At 47.2% G+C, this 17,614-nt stretch overlaps 1 protein-coding gene and 1 gene segment (V, D, J or C); both read right to left on the reverse strand.

Annotated features, from left to right (window-relative positions):
- Window positions 1–363: 363 nt before the first annotated feature.
- LOC102010596 overlaps window positions 364–17,614 on the reverse strand; it is a gene marked incomplete in the record, with an annotated part of 115,445 nt that continues 98,194 nt past the window's right edge. The window contains 5 exon segments of the C gene segment in view: window positions 364–621; window positions 936–1,042; window positions 1,165–1,182; window positions 1,591–1,980; window positions 4,264–4,308. Of these exon segments, the coding sequence occupies window positions 601–621; window positions 936–1,042; window positions 1,165–1,182; window positions 1,591–1,980; window positions 4,264–4,308 (581 nt within the window).
- LOC102010274 (cationic trypsin) lies at window positions 12,001–15,183 on the reverse strand. The gene is made up of 5 exons (XM_005405392.2): window positions 15,144–15,183; window positions 13,861–14,020; window positions 13,017–13,270; window positions 12,435–12,571; window positions 12,001–12,190 (listed from the first exon to the last, which is right to left on the reverse strand). Exons 1-5 carry the CDS (start codon window positions 15,181–15,183, stop codon window positions 12,041–12,043), a joined length of 741 nt encoding a protein of 246 aa, XP_005405449.1. The 3' UTR covers window positions 12,001–12,040.

Genomic DNA, 17,614 nt, shown 5'->3' on the forward strand with positions numbered 1-17,614 from the left:
CATATGGGAAATCAAGGCTTGTAAGCCACAGAGATACGACGAGTTGGCAGATTCACATGTTCGTGTAGCTCAGCTGTGCCTCAGAACAACTTTTATGCAGGGCAAACAGAAAATTCCTGTTCTCAGAACTTCTGTATGTCTAGACTTTCTAGATATACATCTCCGCCTTCTATACCTTCCCATCTCTTCCCATCTCTACTCTTTACAATTAATTTGCCTCTCTTGTAAATCCCAGGGTAGACCTTTTCGTAGACTTTCCTTACTGAGGGAGTTGTATTGAGTTTGAAGATTTCTTGTTTCCATCCTGACTGAAAAGCCACATCACAGGGAGTCGGGGCACAGAAAAGAAGTGAGATGTAGACATGCACAAGTCAGTCAGGCCTGAGCATGGCATGTTTATTGATTCTATCATCTACACACTCTGGGGATAGCCGCGGTAGGGATATTTCCGCCATGAACATGCACGTGTGTGTGAGTGTCGGGGGTAGAATTAGAATGAGCAGAGAAGTAAAAGCAGCTCTTCAGAAGCACTGGCAGAAGGAGAATCCATGTGGACACCATAAGGGATTGGAAGTTCCTGCTTCTTCATCCAGAGTGCCTTCAGGAATGCTTTTTCTTGACCTGCAGAAGAAAAGGCATGAGGTTACCAAGAGTCCTGAGTGATGGGAATTGGGAAGAAAAAACAGGGCCCATTGAGTGCATAAATAAAAGAGTTCTTAATGATATGCCTTGGGAATTTGGGGGACCTCAGCTTCTTCCCATCACAGCACTTCCACTGTAATTCCCCAGAGGAGATGCCTTTAAGGCATGTGAGGAAAACGCCCTCCTTTTCTCTGCCCACTTTTGGTCCTGCCAGCATCTCTATACTCCAGGCTGTGAGTTTTTGGGTGTTGTGTGTCACCTAAACCTCCTTGCCCTTTCTACCCATCTCTTACCATGGCCATCAGCACGAGGGCACTGACCAGCACAGCATACAGGGTGGCCTTGCCCAGCAGGACCTCATAGAGGATGGTGGCGGACAGGACCCCTTGCTGATAGGACACTGTTGGAAGGAAGGGAGAGCAGGTCAGTGCCTGGAGCAGAGAGCTCTGGCCTCTATCAACCCCAGTACGTTGGTTCCACAGCCAAAACCACATGGGAGAGAGAGAAGAAAGGTTCACTTACCAGAAGTGAAGCCACAATCTGAAAGAAAAGAAGGGAGAAAAATTGGTGAAAAAACACATCTTAAGCAGCTTGAAAATTAAGTCAGCCTCATGGTTGGGAGACTGGCAGGCCCAGAGCACCATCTTCCTTGTATCGTGCCAATACCAACCAGTTATGCTTGATACCTTGGCAAACACAGAGCACGAGGAACAAGGGTATGCTGAGTTGCTGAGCTATGCAGCTCATATGGAAAGAGGTTCTTAGCTTAAGGCTGTGGGTTGAGGGTCTTGCAGAGGAATTAGCCAGAGGTGTCCAGCTCACCTTCACTGTGGGCCTTAGCCCCCTCTGTCCTTTTTGCTTCTTGTCTAGTATTTCTATCTGGATCTCTCATCTCCCACCGTGCTGATCTCACTCAGCCTCCTCACAGGTCTCTCCAGCCCCGCTCACCTGCTCTGCCCCAAACTTCAGCACTGACGTTCTGGGTAACAGGTCTGGCCCGGTCCTTCTGGTCCCATGGGTCATCATCTGTGAGCCCGTAGAACTGGACTTGGCAGCGGAAGCGGTTGCGCGGGTTGTGCCAGAAGGCAGCTGAGACCCTCAGGCGGCTGCTGAGGCAGTAGCTGGAGTTTTCATTGTCAGGATGCTCCTTGTAGGGCTGAGGGTCCGTGCTCACCCCGCTGCGGGTCTCCTTCCCATTCACCCACCAGCTCAGCTCCACGTGGTCGGGGTAGAAGCCTGTGGCCAGGCACACGAGCGTGGCCTTCTTCTTCTGGCCAATCTCTGCTTCTGATGGCTCAAACACAGCCACGTTGGGTGGGTTCACCCTGTTCAGGTTTTCTGCAGAGTGAAGAGGGGTTGGGAACAGGGCTGCTCTCAGAGCCGACTGGGCCTGGAAGGGGCTATGTGCATGTGTGAGGGCCGGAACGAGATCAAGGGATACAACAAAACTATGCCACAGTACATCCTTTGTGATTTGGAGTGATTTTCTTTTCTGTTTTGTCCCTCAACTTTGCCACTTTCTTCTGAATTAACCGACAGGCCCACATTGTCTACTATCTTTCCCATCTCCTTCAGGGGACATCTGTCCTTATTTTCTTGCCTTTTTTTTTTTTTCAATATTTCATACTCTGAGATTTATTTAATTATCTGTCAAAAGAATGTAGTCATGGTAAAGTTGAATGAGCTTAATTTTGTGACAGAGAATTTTGTAAGCAGTATGATTGTAGGAACTAAGCTGATTTTTTTCTGATTATCATTTTCCCTTTTTTTTGGCAAAGTAATACTCTGTTTAAGTCAAACTATGTACTAGAATCAGCTTTTCTTGCTTAAAGAGACACTTTTCCCATTACATGGATTATATTTTCCTAATTACAATGCTCAGTTCTTCTTTTTCACATGTAGCCTGCTTTGAGGAGCCAGCTCGCCTGTGGCTGATATCCTATCTGATGGTTCACCCCTACACTGGGGCTCAGCATGGCTGTGGTAGCTCACCTAGCATGGCTGAAATTTGATGGAAGATACTGTTCACCAGTTGAGCCCTCTCCTTCCTTCCACTGCTCACAAGCCTCCTTAATCAGGTTTGGACACCTGGCCAAACTTTGCATTCTTAAAAGTACTCAAAACTTAATTGTGGTATAAACAAATCGTAAAACCCAATGCCGTTTTAGCCAAGGGCTCACACTACAAAGCCCTTGGCCTTTTTTATGCTTGACAGATGGAAGGGGACGAATTTGTGGGATTCTGGAAAAAAATGACCTCATCTGAAGACTCATGAGGAATGGAAAAATCACATCCATCCTTCAGGCGCTCTTCCTTTTGCGAGTTTACTGTCCTCTTGGGTTGGCTCTGAACATGGGGTAGGCTTTTGGTGCAGAACTGTCCCAAGTCCAGATGCCTCTACTTTTCCACAATTGAGAAATTATTTGGGTGGGGAAGCTGAGACATAGGTACTGAAAAAGGCAAACCCTGACAGAGCAATTACAAACAACAGGAATGAAAGTCGTCACATTAAGTTGAATCCTTTACAAAGGATTTTCACCTACTGTCAATTAGTCCATTTCATTTTATGTGCCTTAGAAAGACTGAGATAGTTTAAATCACTTTTCCAATTTCATGAACACCACTCTACCCCTTTCCCAGCCCCAGCCTCTTGAGCTCAGCCTTTGAATCCAGTAATTGTACTTTCCATTGAACCCATTGCCATGCGGTCTCACCTGCAGGACACCATCTGCCCAAGTTCCCAGTCCTGGTGGATCTAGGTGTCCCATTCTTCCAGCTTGTCTCTATCTCCAGCCCAGACTCCATCCCTTCCCTATCCCACTCCACTCACCCATGTGCTTCCTCCCAAGCATGGCGATGTTTTATTAGGGTTTCATATTGGTGCCTTACTCTGTTATCCCAGCACGGATCTTAAGGTTTGAGAAAATAGGGTCTCTTACTTATTTTCTCTTCTTTATACTTGGCTGTTGCTAGGTATAAACTGTTGCCACAGCTTATTCGGACCTGTCTCCCAGGTACCTCCAAGCAGAGCCCACCCCACAGACTCCCCAGGGAAGCTCTTATGGTCCTGTGACCTAGACTTCGGCCTTGGTCTCAGGAACAGCCCTCAAGCTACCCTGATCTCACCAACTCCATCCTTGCTGCCCCCTGTTCTTTAAATCACCCCAGGAAGAGAAAAGGAGGATGATGCAAGTGAGACCAGAGTTCTGTGCCAGAGGGAGAAGTCAGGGAGGATTTTAACAAGAAGACAGCTCTTCACCAACACAGCGGCAGCAGCAGCACGGAAATGGAGTGAAAATGGGAAGGAAAAATGGAGAAGATAAACAAGAGAAAGGAAAACAACATATTGCTAAAGAAGTATAACAATACTTCTTTAGCCCCAGAGAACAATGAAAAGAGCAACCAAGCCACAAAGCTCTGAAGATGAGGACGGAGCTCTACAAGGGAGAGCTGCAAGCAACCAGCAGAAGAGCAAGCTGGACAAGTCCACAAGCCGAGGGGAAGGTAGGAGACAGTACGGGGCCCCGGCTCAGACAGCAACCCTGACCTTATACCCACTGCCCTTCTAGGATCGTTACCATCAAACACAGTCGCACACAATCAGGAATGGAGCCCCCATACCTGTCACAGTGAGCCTGGTGCCTGTTCCAAAATAGAGCGGCGAATTATAGGAACACAGCAGAAGGTGGCCATGGTAAAACCCACTGGGGGCCTCCACTCAGAGGTCCAGCCCTAGTTCCTGACCGGGGATGGCTCCGTCTCTCTGCTTACATGCCTAGCTCTGGAGTTAAGCAATTCTACAAGGAAAATATTTCAATATGCTATGGGGTGAGAGGGACGGAAGAAAGCAGTTTAAGAAGAGCAGATCTGTTCAAGCACATAAGAAAGTAGGATAAGCCAAGAAAGGAGTTAGGATGCAGATTACCAACTGAAGTCTTGGAGGAGAGAATTAGAGGAACTGACCAAGTCCAACCTAAGGAGAGATAGACCTAGGTGCTCAGAACCCCCACAAGTAATAAATTAAAATGTGACCGGGTGCCTTCTGCCAACGCTGGAAGAGGTGGAGACTGGTTTCAGGGGACAACGGCCCCATTGCCCTGGTCCCCCTCCTTACCTAGGACAGAGAGCCGAGTCCCCTCCCCGAAGTGCTGTGCCTGAGTGCTCCACAGTACAGCAGGAGGGTGGCAAGCCCCAGAGGGCCTGCTGGCCCCTTCCTTCCTTCCTTCCTTCCTTCTTTTCTTCTTTCCCAGAGCTGGTTCTGGAGTAGCTCCACCCTCCCTCATTCTTTGAGCTGCAGCCCGGGCTTTGTCCTTAGTCCCTGCCCTTTCCAGAGAGACCCCTTACAACTCCAACCTGACAGTAATCCATGCCAAAAGAAGCCTTTTACCTACCCAACACGGACAGCTTGGTTCCACTGCCGAAAGTTAGCTTTTCATTAGTTGCACAACACTAAAGCCTGGCAGGAAAACTGCCGACTGCTGCCTTCCATTCCTTCCTCCCCACTGCCTACTTTCCCTACTTCCCATTCCTACTAGAATTTATCCTGGGGAAGCAGAGGCGAGGGGCAGGCAACTGGGCAATCGGAAGTGCTATGGTCCAGCAATGAACTCACCCCTACTGTGACAGTTATAAGGACTTCCAGTCTACCATGGGCAGGACAGGCTCTACCATGGGGACAGGAGAGAGACACAGTAACTCTTTTCTACCTTAGTCTCCCTGACTCTGGGTAGGATGCCCAGGCTTGGCACAGACAATGCATGAAATACTAGAAATGGAGACTTTTCCCTCCTTGTTACGACAAGATGAGAATTCAGATCCTCCTGATGAAAATGTGCTTTAACCAGTGTGCCTAAGATGGCGGCTCCATTTGGTTCCCAGCCCTCCAGCCCTGACTTACCTACAACAGTGAGCTGGCTTCCCTCCCCAAAATAGAGGGTGTTTCCAGAACACAGCCCACCAGGTCCACTTCAAAACCTCCCATTGTCTGTGGAGCACACCAGGATTCTGGAGAGGTCAGGAGTTCACGCTTCTGTTCCCTCACAAAGCCACAGCCCTGCTCCAAAAACTCCCGCTGTCCTTCCAGAGCCTGCCCAGAACCCAGAGAGGTGAGAAAGGCGAGAGTGTGGGTGCCTGTGGAATCCAGAGCACATCTGGAGACCCGCCAGAGAACCTCTGTTAGTGAGGAGGACAGGTGTGACAGCTCATTAATTCCCCCTGCTCTCCATCTCAGGGTACTACTTGGGGGACAGCGCTGACTTTTTCCTCCCCTGTCCTTCATCCCAAGGGCAGCTTTGGGTTTGCCAAGAGCCTCAGGGCCACTTGGTGGATTCACCTTCAGAGGGAGCCACCCATGAACTCATTTCCACCATGAGAAAGCCGCTCTCATGTCCCAGCAGCTCTGTCCTTTTTACGTTTCCCAGGACAGAGTCTATCCTTGTCATGCCCGCCCCAGAGACCCCAAGCCTTACCTACGACTGTGAGCCTGGTCCCTGAGGCGAAGGTATAGTCATAGTTGACACATCAGGGCAGGGCCACTCTAAAACGGACCCTGGGGATGCACTTTGCCCCACGAGAGATCTGGAAAGTTACCTGGAAAATGTCTTACCTACAACTGTGAGCCTGCTGCCTTCTCCAAAGTAAACTTCTGTGTTCACACAGTGACATGGGACCAGGAGGAAAACAAATTCAAAGTGTGGAGAGAGGAGGGCCTTGGCTGGTGTCTGGAGGGCCTCGGGACGAGGTTTGTCCTCTTCTGCGTTACAGGCATCACACAAGTGGTCATTTCGATGTTGGCTCAGGGCACCACGGAGCATGGCAGAGTCCATCTAATTGGACCTACATTCTCTCTCAAAAAAGTAAAAAAAGTCCTCCATGCAAATGCTCCTGCCTAAAGGTCCTTCAGAGGGATGTGGGGTTAAATAGCAGGCCAGGATCCCAGGACCTGTGACAGTGTCTATCAAGAACCAAGGGTATCCCTGGCTTCTTCTGGAGTCCTCTGTAGAACTGGCCACCTTTGGTGCACCTTCCTCCAGTCCTTGGTTTCATGGGTGTGGGGATGAAGGCATCTCCCTGTACCCTACACCTATTGGTCCCCTGAGGCATTCTTCTTATGCTTGTGTTCTTGCTGCCTGGAAAGGTCCAGTTGAGACCTGGGCCTGTGGTTGCCCAGGGCCTTGGGCTGACATGTGGTCAGCAGTGGGGCAGGAGCATCCTGGATCCAACCATACCTGACCCTGTGACCTGGTAAAAAATAGAAAGACTGTGGGCATTGGGGCAAGGTGAGAGGTTTTTGTAAAGGAGTCCCATAGAATTGAATCACCGTGGCCCCCTGTCCCCACAATGTTACAGCTTTGTACAAAAAGGGCCCCTCCCACAGGCCCACCCCTTGGAGACTGGCAAAAAAGACCAGACCGGCGCAGCTACTGCTTTGAGGCAACTGGGAGACGGGTAGATGACATCACCCTCCATTGTGCAAGGTGGTAGTGGGGTGTGGACTAGGTTGGGGACTCCCTCCTCAGCTCTGCCTTTTCTTTAGGATGTTCTTAGCTCCTTGAGCAGTGTGACTTTCCCTCTCTGGCTTGTTGCCATAGAACAGCTCCTCCTGTAAAGAAGGAGCAGCCCCTCCTTACCCTGGCCCTGCTTCAAACTGTGTGTCATTCAGAGGTCACAGCTTTCAGTGGAGAACAAGATTCCTGGTACTAAGACATGATCACTTTGATCACCCTGGTGCTGCTAAGGTAGCAGCTGTGGCCCCATTCTCTGAAGAACTGACCAAGAGCTGTGAGAGTCAGAGCTGTTCTAGGTACGAGGGTACATTGTATTCCCAGGAACCAGCATGGGGTCAGAAGAGAGCACATGTTCGCAGCCATCTTGATTTCTCATTGTTGACCTTGGAATCAAAATTTGGGAAAAGGAGTTGGGGAAATACCTGTGAGGGCCAGATACACAGACAGTCTGGAAAATATTCCAGTACAATCACAAGGCCCCATGATCATGACCACAGTTTTTGTCCTCTCTTCCTGGAGGGGTAGAAACCTTTGAAGTTGTTGGCAGATATTGTATTTTCCTTGCATAAGATGACTGTGAAATTTAACCCGAACTTGAGCAGCCTAGATATCTTTTCCCTAAGTGGTGCTTCCTTCAACTGCTCTGAAGCTACTACTTAAAATCTAGATGAAGAAAAAAGACGAGCTGAGTACATACTGAGGGCACATTGGCATAGAAAAATAACTTTTTTTTTTCCAGTACTGGGAATCGAACTTATAACCTTGCACTTGCCGAGCAGGCGCTGTGCCCCTGAGCTAAATCCCCAACCCCTATGAGTGGAAAAATAAAAATGGAATCAAAAGATAAATCTGAGGAAAATATTTACAATTTTTACCATAAGAGGGAATCGCCCCAAAATATGAACTCTTAGAAATCAGTAAGAAAGTAAATTCAACAGCCTGATAGAAAAGGGCCAACAGCAAATGGTTCAGAGAAAGAGATTAAAATGGTGCCGGAGTATAGGGGAAACAAAGCTCTCACAATCATAACGCAAAGTAAAACTGCACAGAAATAATAATTTTTACCCACTTGATCAACAAATTGCATTATGGAAGGCCATTCTGTTGGATTGGTAGTGATGAAATAAGTACTATAATATATTAGCTGCTCTTAGAGGGGCACCATAATGCAAACCTTATGAGGAGCAATTTGGAAACAACTATAAATATTACAATTGCATTTTTTCACTCAGAAACCTCACCTGAAGATTTTATCTTGTAAAATATTCTTGCATACAAATACCAAATGTCTGTAATGTCTACATCATGTGGAATAGAATAAGATCAGAGAATATTCCAATACTCATCAGTGAAGGAAAGGATAAATAGCCATATTCTATTGTGTTCACATAACAGAATATATTCAATGCTTTTAAAAGAAGGGGCTGGGGATTTAGCTCAGTGACACAGCACCTGCCTGGCAAGCATGAAGTCGTGAGTTCGATTCCCGGTACCGGAAAAACACCAAAACCAAAAAAAAAAAAAAGAATATTAGTGGCTTATATTGCTGTGGGAAACTCTCTAGAATACATGCTTTACTGAAAAATAGCAAGCTGAAGAATTGCAAACACTTATGCTATCTTTTGCCTAAGAACAGAAGCAAAAGAGAGAACTATACATTTTCTTAATTGGCTTTGCATAATGAAACACTGGAAAGATTAAAATAACTGATATAAGTAATTATTAATGATGAGTAGAGTGGACAGAAATGGAGATACAAGTCACACTTCTCAGTGTTAACTTTATTGTATTGTTTTTGTTTTAGGGTTATGTAGCTATATCTATTAATAGTCAAAGCTAAATTAACAAAATTTAAAAAGGAAAGACAAACAGTAGAATATTGCTTTAAATAATACATGCAGATCTGCCACCTAGAAATAAATATTTGTTTAATTTACAAAGTCATTTTTCCAATGAAGATCTGTTTACAAAAGAAGCTGTCTCATGGTCCTGAATTTGCTCAGTGGAGCTCTAAAACCTTAGGAAATATGTAAAAGTCTCATATTTCTAATTCCCATGAGCTTTTGAGTTGAGTATTAAGTTTGCTAACCTATATTTAAATACAAAACCAGAGAGAAAATTCTCCTGCCGTTTCTGTCACAGTGCCAGGTATGGGATCTACAACCTGTCTGCTAACGGGAACCAGGCAGGAGAAAGCCTGAAGAGCATCAGAGGGCTAGTGAGTGATGCATTCAGCTGGACAAAAGACACGGGGAGAGGGTCTGTTTATTTATCTCATTATAGATCTGATGATATTCTACCGTAAGCTCAAATAAGGTCTATTGTTTTCATCAATTGGAATGTGGTGAGGTCTCCTCTTTATTCCCTTTCTTCATTGAAACATGGTTTATTTTCATCTATTTTCATATTTTCTTGGTTTATTCCCTTCATTTGCCTATCAATAACTTACCCTCTAAGTTTTCTCTTAATCATGTACCTGGTGACATTTATCCCAACTAGCCTCACAAATCAAAAAACCATTCTGTCTTGATATCATAGCATCTGATAGAGTTTTTTCCCCCAATTTTGCTCCTCTGGACATTGTACCCAGATGCAATACATTTTTTTCTGCACTGGCCCCATGGACCAATTAGACAGGAATTAGGTTGAAGTCATTTGCCATTTTGGACAGCAGGAGGCAGGCTTTCCTTATTATTATTATTATTATTATTTATTTTCTCTTAGACCTGTGTCGTTGCAGTATAGGTTTGGCCACTTGAGGGGGCGAGAAGAATGCAGAACGCAGGGTGATGGTGGTGGGGGAACAAAGAAGCAGTCTTCCTCAGGGCGTGTGTTGGCGACCAGGTGGAGAGTAGGGCAGTCCAATGGCAGTTTACCCCTGTGTAATTCAAGCTATTTTTTTCTCAGTTGATTCGTGGACATCTAGAGGCTGAAATGAGCACTCAGTGATGAAGGGACAAAGTGGAAACCACTCCCCGAGTTCCTCCCTTGAGTTCTGGCCAGGCAAGCCCAACCTGGAGCCATCTGCCCGGGTTCCACCAGGTCCCTGCTTTTAGCCGGGAGCCTTTGGGCATGTAGTAAACCTCGCTCTGTCTTGTATGGATGAAATGGGAATAATAATGACAACAATACCACCCGTGAGAGTTACATCAATTAACACATGCAAACATTTATCATGGTACCTAAATACAGTTAGTAAAACATTATCTGTTGTTATTTCCACAGAGTGTACTGACCTGGTGTTGTCTCTCCCACAGAGGTTCACAGACTTTAGCAAGACCAGAATGACCTGCAAAATTTATTAAATGGCTGGCTCCTGGGCTGTGTCCCAGTGCTTCTAACTCAGTAAGTCTGGGGTTGGGGCTCACTTTGCTTTTCTCCTAAGTTCCCAGGGACTGTGGTGCTAAAGTTCCAAGGACTACTCTTTGAGAACCATTCTTCTGGCAGTTTCTTTCTTTTCTCAGTACCCTTACGTTCACCCTTGCTTCATGTTTTATTCATTCTATCTCTAGGTACTTATATCCCAGGCTTTGTTTGACCCTGAGAGATAGCTGGACAAGTAAGGTAAGATCTCCCATCCAGGTGCTCACAGTTGAATGTCAGGAGAGGTACCTCTAATGACAGAAGAGGGCACAGGACAGGGGTGGACATCTGAAACTCAGACTGGAGGCCAGTGGGACCAGAGAAAGGGAGGAAGAGGTGCTAGAAGATACTTGAGAGGGGTGGGAGGGGCATCTAGGCTGATGGGGCCATGGTGTCCAGAGAAGGAGAGTAGAGGTGCATGGCCTGTTGGATGGACCACCAGGACTTCTGAGCATGAAGGAGAGGCATACAGCAATGCGTGGTGGAAGTATAAGCAGGATGAGAACAAGGAGAACCGTAAATGTCCGAATCCTCTGGAAAGGTGTGACTCAGGGAAAGATGCAGTGAGCGGGAGCTGTTCAAGAACAATCAGTCTGTGTGCAAGGAAGTGATTGGGGGAGCCCCTTGGAGGTGCAGGGGGCAGGGCATGGGATGCTGGTGATGGCAGGTTGGAGCGACATTGAAGACCGGACTTGGTGGGCTCCTCATCATCTCAAGAGAATAGTAGGGTGGGTAGAAGGCATGCAGGAAAGTAGGGATTCAATCCCTTGCTCTGTCATCTACTAGGTGTCAGCTGAGCGTAGGCCAATATCCATCTGTACTCCTGAAATCAGAGTGAGCTGAGTGTGAAATGCCTATAAGCTCTCTGGATTGTGTGCACATGCTAATATTATAGGTGGAATGAGCCAAGGACAGATTTCTCTGGAGTGTAATGGGTGCAGGTTCTGGAAGCACATGTATGCCCTGTAGTCATGTGAGCAGATCGCTGGGAAATGGCCAGTGAGATCTCTATTAGGACCTCTGCTGTCAGGAGGAAGTAGAACTGTGTTAGCAAGAACCTATATGTGCGAGGGGACTTGGAAGAATTGCAGGTAGCTGGTGCTGCAGCTTCTCTAGATGTGAGTGCTCTGGGTACAAAGAGGTTTTCTCTGCACCAAAGAAGGCATTGCCTTGCCAGTCATGCTAATGTGTGCACACACTGAAACATTCAGGACCCACCCGAGTACTAAGGTCAGGACAAATCTCTAAAACCACTTTGCTGAAATGTATTTTTCTTAAAGATAGACCCTCTGTATCCCCACCCCCTGCTTTTAATTATTTTTAGATTTCATCTCTTCAAGTGCTGCTAATCTAGCGTCCATAGAATGTATTTTGGGATGGAGGGAGCTTTGCTTATCTCTCAAGGGGAGCGATGTGTATGACCTCAGATTGGAGGATGTTTCCCAGAATGAAGAGACTGGAAGGAGCAGACATGGATGACTAGCACAGATTCACTTTATTGGCATAGGGACGGCAGCAGGAATGGGGGCTCAGTTGCTAGCAATGGTCTGCTGAATCCAGGACACATAGTTGCACACCTTGGTGTAGACTCCAGGCTTGTTCCTCTGAGCACAGCCATAGCCCCAGGAGACAATTCCCTGAAGTTGTCCATTGCAGACCACGGGGCCGCCAGAGTCACCCTAGGAGAAGGGACAAATTGTATAAAGAGGAAATGAGAGGGAATCTAGCTGCACTTCAACTGAACTTCAACCCAGGTCAGCTGGCCCTATGCCCATCTCGTGGTGGCCCACTTTCTGCCTAAGGACATGGCATGCAGGCCATCGTATCTCCACGGTATCACCACACAGAGCGGCCAGCCTCACCACCTTGGCTGCTCACATCCTGCTCCCCAAACATGGGCAATACATGCAGGGCTCCAATCACCTGGCAAGAGTCCTTGCCTCCCTCGAGGAAGCCAGCACAGAACATGTTACTGGTGATCTCTCCAGGGTAGGCGGACTGGCATGAAGACTGACTGAGCACAGGGGCATCCAGGCACTGCAGCAGGTCTGGGTTTTTGACTGTGAAAGGCAAGACATTATCAGAGAAAGAAGAAACATGAGTCAGACCAGGCTGGAGGAAAAATCAAGTGTCCAACACCCTAGGTAGCCACTGGAGAGGGCCCCCAGGATACAAGCCCCAGAACGGAACAATGGCTTTCAGCTCCCAGCATGAGCCTTGCTGCTCCCCATCCTGGAAGTAAGGGTAACATGTCTTAGACTTATCCTCTTTTGATTCTGGGGATTAGCTCCTCAGGGCCTCGCATCTCTATGGTGGCCCTACCGTAGAGATGTGTGTGACTCAGAGTCACACACTTTGCCTGAGTCACACCTTCAGAGCTTTGTGTGTAGTAGGCACTTGAAATGTGTTTTTAGGCTGGAAGCAAAGGGATTTGAGGTCATAGGTGTGCTTGCTTCTGGGAAGTGTGGGACAGAGGGCAGTAGGAAGATAAAGGGTTCCACTCACCACCAGAGCTCAGGGTGTTGCCCCAGCCAGAGATGAGGCACTTGGTGCCAGCAGAGGCACAGGAGGAGGGCAGAGACACAGCAGCCACCCGGGAGTTGAGGGTTGCGGCCGAGGCGAGCTTGATCAGCATGATGTCGTTGTTCAGGGTATTGCTGTTGTAGCTCGGGTGACGGATGATCTTGGATGCAGTGATAAACTGTTCATTTCCCTCCGCGACGTTGATGTTGTGCTCTCCCAGTCTCACTTGGATCCGGCTATTGGGAAGAGGGGCGTGATACAGGCTTTCGGTCTATAGTCCAAGACACTCAGGATTCTCAAATGCCCTGCTCAGAAGAAAGTCTGGGGGCTCAGGATGGGATATGTGGCTGTATCACAGGAGCAGCAGAGAGTGGGTAGGTAGTACTGGTATGAGACCCAGGCTCTTCCTGATACAGAGATAGGTGGTGTGGAAGGTTATGTTGTGTGTAGGGGGATGCAGTATGCAGGAGATGGAGTGTGGAAGAGATGGAGTGCAGACTGCAGCTGCGGATCACTCTCAGCTGCTGTCCCAAAGCCCCCTCCCAGAGCCCATGTGTAGCTAACTAGCAAGGGTATTTGTCCAAAATCCTTGCCTGCCTTTTTTACCAGTCTTCACCACACCAAAATGATCCTTCCCTGTTTTCTGACTCATAGCCTTTGCTATGGATGAGTTAATGGATTTATATGGTATGGGAGAGTCTTGCTATTGTGTGACCCTCTTCTCCTGAGTGTGAGCTGCACCCAGCAACTTCATCTTTCCCATCTTCCTTCCAACCTCATCAGTTGCCAGGTCTTTGGGCTCTGCAGTCAGGGGCCCAATACTTACGACTTGTAGCAGTGAGCCGCAGATACCACCCACTGGTTATTGATGAGAGAACCGCCGCAGAAGTGGTAGCCACTGTTCAGGGACACCTGGTAGGGGACGGAGTATGCCGTACAGGTGTAGCCCCCGACAATCTTGTCATCATCGTCAATGGGGTAAGCAACTTGAGTGAAAATAGAAAGGGAGAAGCCAGTTTATCAGGATGTTAGAAGGTGTATTCCTCAGTCCCCTAGTTGCTTCCTGCTAATTATGATTCTATAATTAGCTCAGTGACCATAGGCAAACAAGGAGCACTGTTACCCGCAGTGAACAACCCAGCTTACAGTTGTCCAAGTACCTGTGCCTGCAAACACATAGCTGTACACCCTGAAGGGGCTCGTATCTCTTCTGCAGGCACCAGGATGAGGGCACGAGAAGTGCTGCTCCTATGCATTAGGTGGAAGATGGGTCAGAAGAACATACTTGCCTCCTCACTGAGCGATACTTCTCAGGTTCATCACTGATCTGCTCTCCATGGCTATTTGAGCCCCAAGTTGTCAGCATGGTTTGGTCTAGCTAGGATAATCTCCCAGCTGAGTAGACCCAGCTCTATGCAGGTTTCCCGTAGCCCAGGTCTACACAGTGAGGTCAGAGTAGAGGATATCAGCTTACAGGCCCAGTTAGGCAGAAAAAAGGGAGACACTACAACTGGCCAGTAGAATAGCTTTTGTTGATCTTGGCTGCAAATCTGGGAATCCTAAAGTCACCCAGGAAGCTTAAATATCCAATGCACTGGCCATACTCCAGACAGCATGTCTCAGTTTTTAGTGGTGAGTCTCTGGAAAGATCCAAACTCCTTAGGTGTGCTTGAGCTTGAGAGCCCTCACCTCTCGGCCTAAGCAAGCCCAACTGTGTAGATGGGGAGATTGCCTCCTCCTGTTTTCTCAGCCCAATATCCTTTCAAGAAATCAGCTGCCCTCCCTCTGAGCTTTAGAACATAAGTGTTCTCTGGGATAGGTAGACCTATACCACAGCTGTTAGAATCAAGCTGTGGGACTACTGCTTCATTTCATGGGCCCTGCCCACCTGGCCTCCCTTTCCAGGCTTGCTGACCTCAGCCCAGGATGGTGGTGGGAATGGAATCAGGGAAAAGGTAGAGGTGAGGTTTACTGAGAGCCCAAGAAGGAATGAAGAGGTTCTAGACAGGGTAAAGCAAATACCAGAGTGCAGTAAGATCAGAGACACAGCAGTGAGGCACAAGGCTTCTAGGAGAGGGTGGACTGCACAAGGCAAGCCACAGAACTCACCAGCAGCTCCCACAAGGGCTAGGATCAGAAGTGTGCTCATGGTGGCAATGTACAATCGAGCAGGCAGTGGACCTGTCTTTATACCTCTCGGGAGGGAGAGAGGGTACAGAGATGAATGGTCATGCTCCTCCCTGCACAAACACACCTGTAGCTTTTCCCTTTCCAGAACCTTGCATCAGCCCTTGCAACACTAGCCACTCTGTATGAGGTGATAAGGACACTTACGTTCTAAGGCTGAGAGGGAGAGCAGCTGATTTCTTGGAGGGATGCTGGGCTGAGAAAACAGGAGAAGGCAATCTCTCCATCTACACAGTTGGGCTTGCTTAGGCTGAGAGATGAGAGTTTGGAGGGAGGAGCATGGCCTGAGTCCTTAGAAATCCTCTGGGCTTGTGGGGAATTTTTAAAATGACTTTGAAAATAGACTGATATTGACAGCAAGCTTGGCTATTTGGGATCCCAGAGTGCCCAAAAGGAAAGAAATTTGTTTAAGACTTAATACCATGAGCATAAAGTCCCTTCTCTGCAATCTAATCCACTGGGCAAGAAAGTCAAATCCGAGGCCTGGGGTACCACAGTTTACACCAAGGTGATGACAGGGAGACCCAGAGCTCTTCAGGAGTCTAGGCTTCCAGGTGGCTGTCCTATCGAGCAAGGGTATAAATGGGGAGTGTTTTGAAGGAAGAGTGAAAGTTAAGCAATACTTAATAAATTACAGGGACAGAAGACCAATACCATATTCTTCCTCCTCCTTAATGCTGGAACATTTGTCTCTCCATTGCTCATGCTGTCATGAATTTTCTTGAAGCAGCCTTTTGGTTGTCTTCACAGTCTATACCACGAGATGATGAAAACTACTCTACCTGCTAGCAGCAGATAGTTCGAGCTAGAATGATATGCTCCAGTCAGGTACAAGAAAGAGTGTGGACAATGGTAATTTGCATTCTGGTCAGAGAATCAGTAGTAGGTAGAGAGATTAGCTCACAGTTAAAGGATCAAGCACTAGGTTCAGCAAGAAAGATTTGGGGAGGATTCTGGAATCTTCTATCTTGTGCAATCAAACTATTATTCTGGGCTCCATACAGAATGAACCTTTTCAGCAAGAATACAAAGTGGCACCTATCATAACTATGAAGAATCAGCTCTTCAATTTATTGGGGGACAACCTATTCAGAGGAGTGTAGAGACAGATGGAATTAGCCAATATGGGAGCCAGTTGGGGGGGGTCTTCTTACAAGATGCTTCTCCCTCTCAGCTCCAATGAGTACAGGGTTGGTGAGGGGCACGAGCAAGCAGATTTTAATGTCTGGATTCTATGAAAAGCAGAAAAAGAATGGATGTTCTGGAGATGCTAAACAAAGTGAGCAAAGCTCAGCTCAGCAGTTGGTGATAGAACTGGAGATGGCAAGCAGGTGGGAGGATGGAGGAAATGTAAACTACAATTAATCGTGGGACATACCAATGTAGGGCTTGTAGAGTACCTGCTGGTGCCCTCACTGACACTATTAAACCAATTTCTTCATACCAGAGATGCACTATGGAAGGTTCTTACCTGTCTACTTTGCATTCCTCCTATCATTTGATGGGCTCATACCCAAGTGGGTGTCTTACTTTTCTCATTGCTGAGAGAAAATACCCAACACCCAAAGTTAGAGGAGGAAAGGTTTATCATAGCTCACAGTCTGTAGAGGTTTCAGTCCATAGTTGGCTGGCTCCAAGGCAGAGTGGCGTGGCAGAGGGGCATGACAGTGTAGAAACAGTTCATGGCAGGCAGAAGGCAGCAAAAGCAACAAGTGACAAATGATCAGTGATCAGCAACTATAGCAGCCTTCTTTCTGTCCAGGTTACCCTCCCTAAGAGTAGGGTCATCCCATTATCTAAGGAGGGCCTTCCCATTTTCCACTGGCAGAACTATACTAAACCAATCAGGGGACTAATTTAGGACCTTCCTGTTGTCCACTCCCAGAACTATGACAAGTCAATCAATGAACTAATTTAGTATCACACATCCTTGATTTCAACATCACACACCACAGCCACCTATGAAAAGCTCCACCAGTGACAGTGTGAGGCTTTGGTGGGACATCTAGACAAAGCAATAACAGTGGGAATATTGTTGTGTTTGTACAGTGCTTGACATAATTTCAGAAGCTTTCATACACACATACAATAGTAGTATACTGCTTTTCCTTTGTCTTTAGCATCACAGTTTAACTTTTCACAAATATTTTAACTATGAACTATGTAGAATGAAGTAATTTCCATGTATAGAAGAAGAGACTGAGGCTCAGAGAGATTCTGTTTTGCCCAAAAAAGTCACTTAAAAATGGCAGCACTGCCTTCGACCACAGAAAAACATGCCACGGGTTGGGTAGTGTGGGATTTGATGCAGGTGACATCTAAAAGGTTTATTGGGGAATCAAGCCAGAGGAATCAAGCTGGAAAATTCTACATCTGGTTCCCTCCTGGAACTT

This window comes from Chinchilla lanigera, unplaced genomic scaffold (genome assembly GCF_000276665.1).
Source record: "Chinchilla lanigera isolate Chin_1 unplaced genomic scaffold, ChiLan1.0 scaffold00093, whole genome shotgun sequence".
Taxonomy (NCBI): Eukaryota; Metazoa; Chordata; class Mammalia; order Rodentia; family Chinchillidae; genus Chinchilla; species Chinchilla lanigera.